This window comes from Sturnira hondurensis, unplaced genomic scaffold (assembly GCF_014824575.4).
Source record: "Sturnira hondurensis isolate 20B ecotype Veracruz unplaced genomic scaffold, ASM1482457v3 Scaffold0007378, whole genome shotgun sequence".
NCBI lineage: Eukaryota > Metazoa > Chordata > Mammalia > Chiroptera > Phyllostomidae > Sturnira > Sturnira hondurensis.
The window spans coordinates 308,715-312,064 of NW_028080009.1; the positions used below are offsets into that span (position 1 = coordinate 308,715).

General features: G+C 39.9%; 1 protein-coding gene across 1 annotated transcript; it reads left to right on the top strand.

Moving 5' to 3' along the window:
- Positions 1-2,347: 2,347 nt before the first annotated feature.
- On the top strand, positions 2,348-3,350 carry LOC118990848 (olfactory receptor 52E4). Its single transcript, XM_037051637.1, has one exon. The coding sequence runs from the start codon at positions 2,412-2,414 to the stop codon at positions 3,348-3,350; it is 939 nt and encodes a 312-aa protein (XP_036907532.1). The 5' UTR covers positions 2,348-2,411.

Consider the following 3,350-nt stretch of genomic DNA (forward strand, 5'->3'; position numbering starts at 1 on the left):
GACTTAGAAAAGTAAGGAATTTGTCCAAAGGTCTTCAGCTGGTAGATGGTATAGCAAGATTTTTAGACTTGTTTCAATGGTTTCAAAGTCCATATAAATACTTGACTATTAAAGTCAGTAAGGACAAGAGCTAGTAGGTAAAAGAAAAATCACAACTAATGAATTGAGTGTTGGTGGGCACTAAAGGGGAAAGATACCTTGTGTCAGCTGAGCTTTTGAAATGAACCCTGGGGCTGAGCTCTTTGTCAGTGTGCATATCTAGAGAAAGGTAAATTGTTTCCATGTCCTCCAGGAAGGATCCTTGAGCTTACTGGCCTCACACTCTCTGCCATTGTTTGTGGCACTGAGGTGCCTGCAGCAAGAAATTAAGCATTCTAACCAAAACTGTGAGAGGGTGGGTGTCCTGTTGGATTTGAACTCTAGTGTCAGAAAAGAGTGCCCTCGGCCATGACACTGGAAACATTCTCCTCAGCTAATGAAGTGTCATGTGTTGATAAAACAGGCACATTAAGGGAGAGAGGAAGGAATTTCAGGGGGAAAGGGGAAGGATTTACAGGAACTAGTATAAAGGACACATGGACAATAACTAAGGGGGGTGGAAATGATAGGGAGATGGGGAGTACTGGGTGGGTGGGCTGGGATGGGAGTAAAAGAGAAAACTGTACTTGAACAACAATTATATAAAACAACTTTTTAAATAAAGAAATAAATAAAAGTGGAGGCCAGGTTTAAAAAAAAAGGATGAGGCTGACTCTGTACTGTGTATCTCATGATATATCACCCCATTTTTTCAGACTTTTCCAAGTAAATTTCTACAAACACTCTGAATTCTCATCCTTGGCAACCTCCCCTCAACACTAGCAAACATAGTCTTCTTCCTACACATTGACAATTTTCTCTTCAGCTTCTTTGGGAGCAAGAGATGCTCCTTTTCTTCTTGTGTAGAACAAGAGATTAGTAACTCTCTTGCCTGGGTCTTTTTACTGTTCAATAACTACCTGGAAAAGTTACATGCAACTACATACATAATAAAAATCTTTCTCCCTCTCTTCCTCCCTCTCTTCCTCCCTCTTTCCCTCACTCCTGCTCTTTCTACACACACACACACACACACTCTCTTATACACATATGTACATACATAAACACACACTTATACAAATTCTGATTCTGTTCAACAATTAAATTCTCAAAAACTGGGCATCATATATTTATATGTCAGTGTTGAGGGTATTAAAATGAATATCTCCTGGTTCCTTCCTCTCAATAGCAACATTTCTGTTAGTAGAAAATAGACAAATGCATAAATAAAGTCATGTCATGTTAAATGCTGCAGAGTAGAACAACACCCCAGGAACACAAAAAATTAAAATAATTTTCTTTCGTATTTCAGTGATTAGGGAAGATTCACTGAAAATTTTTTTTATTTCAGTGTCACTTAAATTTGCTAGATATTTGATCTAATCGTATGTGAAGGTAGTTGCAATTTCAGAACATGGGTGTGATTTTTGTATGCTAACTATTGGTGTTATAAGTTGTAATAAATATGAACATGATTTAGCTGATAAGCCGAGGGAAATTTAATGGAAGAACATCAGAAAATCACAGGAAAAACATAAGTCTTGAGATATGCAATTAAAAGCCAACCCATTTTATAAGATTAGAAGCATCAAAAATAGCACCCTCCCTTATAGCACGTGTCTGTTTCAGACCCATGGGTCAGATGCCTACATTTACATTATATCAAAACACAGAATGGTATAAGTCAGATATTTTCATTAGACCAGGGGTGTCAAACTCATTTTCACTGGGGGCCACATCAGCCTCGAGGTTGCCTTCAAAGGGTCAAATGTAACTTTGAGACTGCATAAATGTCACTACTCCTTAACAGTTAAGTGAGAGCTCGGCACTGCAGCTGGGTAGAAACAAGGTGCTGGGCCGGATAAAACAAGGTGGAGGCCTGGATTCGGCCCTCGGGCCTTGTGTTTGCCACCTGTGATATAGACCCAGGATTCCTTCAACACCACAGCATACTTTGAGAACAACTGTGTATAGCACAATCCCAAAATTAACCAAGTGGGCACTTGGAAAAAGGATGAAAAGAAATGCCACAAAATGTACATATACCCTACTTTTTAAAATATTCTCAGTTCCTTCAAATATCTCATATCACAAAAGTAAAGTCATGAACAATATTGCCTATGATGAGGCTCACAACAAAAACATATATTGAGAAAGTTAGTCAATTATCCTGTAAAAGAAAAGAATATCTAGTGTTTTTAAATTAATTGCTTCTTCCATCATCTCCAGCATGCTGATTTGAGGTCTTTCTATCTTTCCAGGACCTTGATAAGAAAAAACCTTAAAGTAAGATCCTACCTCTCAACAGGAATTTAATAACACTTGCTAAGAGAATGCCTTCTATCAATGATACCCAGTTCCACCCCCTCTTCTTTCTCCTACTAGGAATACCAGGACTAGAAACTGTACATATATGGATTGCTTTCCCATTCTGTACTGTGTACCTGGTCGCCCTTGTGGGAAACATCACCATTCTCTTTGTGATCAAGACTGAACACAGTCTCCACCAGCCTATGTTTTACTTCTTGGTCATGTTGTCTGTGATTGACCTGGGTCTCTCCACATCCACGGTCCCCAAAATGTTGGGCATCTTCTGGTTCAACCTCCAAGAAATCAGCTTTGGAAGCTGCCTAGCTCAGATGTTCTTCATCCACATGTTTACAGGCATGGAGACTGTTCTACTGGTGGCCATGGCTTATGACCGTTTTGTTGCCATCTGCAAGCCTCTCCAGTACACAATGATCCTCACCAATAAAACCATCAGCATCCTACTCTCTGTTGTTGTCGGGAGAAATTTACTTCTTGTGACTCCATTTGTGTTTCTCATTCTGAGGCTGCCCTTCTGTGGACATTACATCATCCCTCACACATACTGTGAGCACATGGGTCTTGCCAGGCTGGCCTGTGCCCCCATCAAGGTCAACATTATCTATGGGCTTATGGTTATTTCTAATATTATTGTAGATGTGATCCTGATTGCCTCTTCTTATGTGTTTATCCTTCAAGCTGTTTTCCGCCTTCCCTCTCAGGAAGCCCGATTAAAGGCTCTCAATACCTGTGGTTCACATGTCTGTGTCATGCTGTGCTTTTACATGCCAGCATTTTTTTCTTTTATGACACACCGCTTTGGTCAGAACATTCCCCATTATATCCACATTCTTTTGGCTAATGTATATGTGGTTGTCCCACCTGCCCTTAATCCTGTCATATATGGAGTCAGGACCAAGCAGATCCGGGAGCGGGTTATAAAAATATTTATAGAGAAATACTAG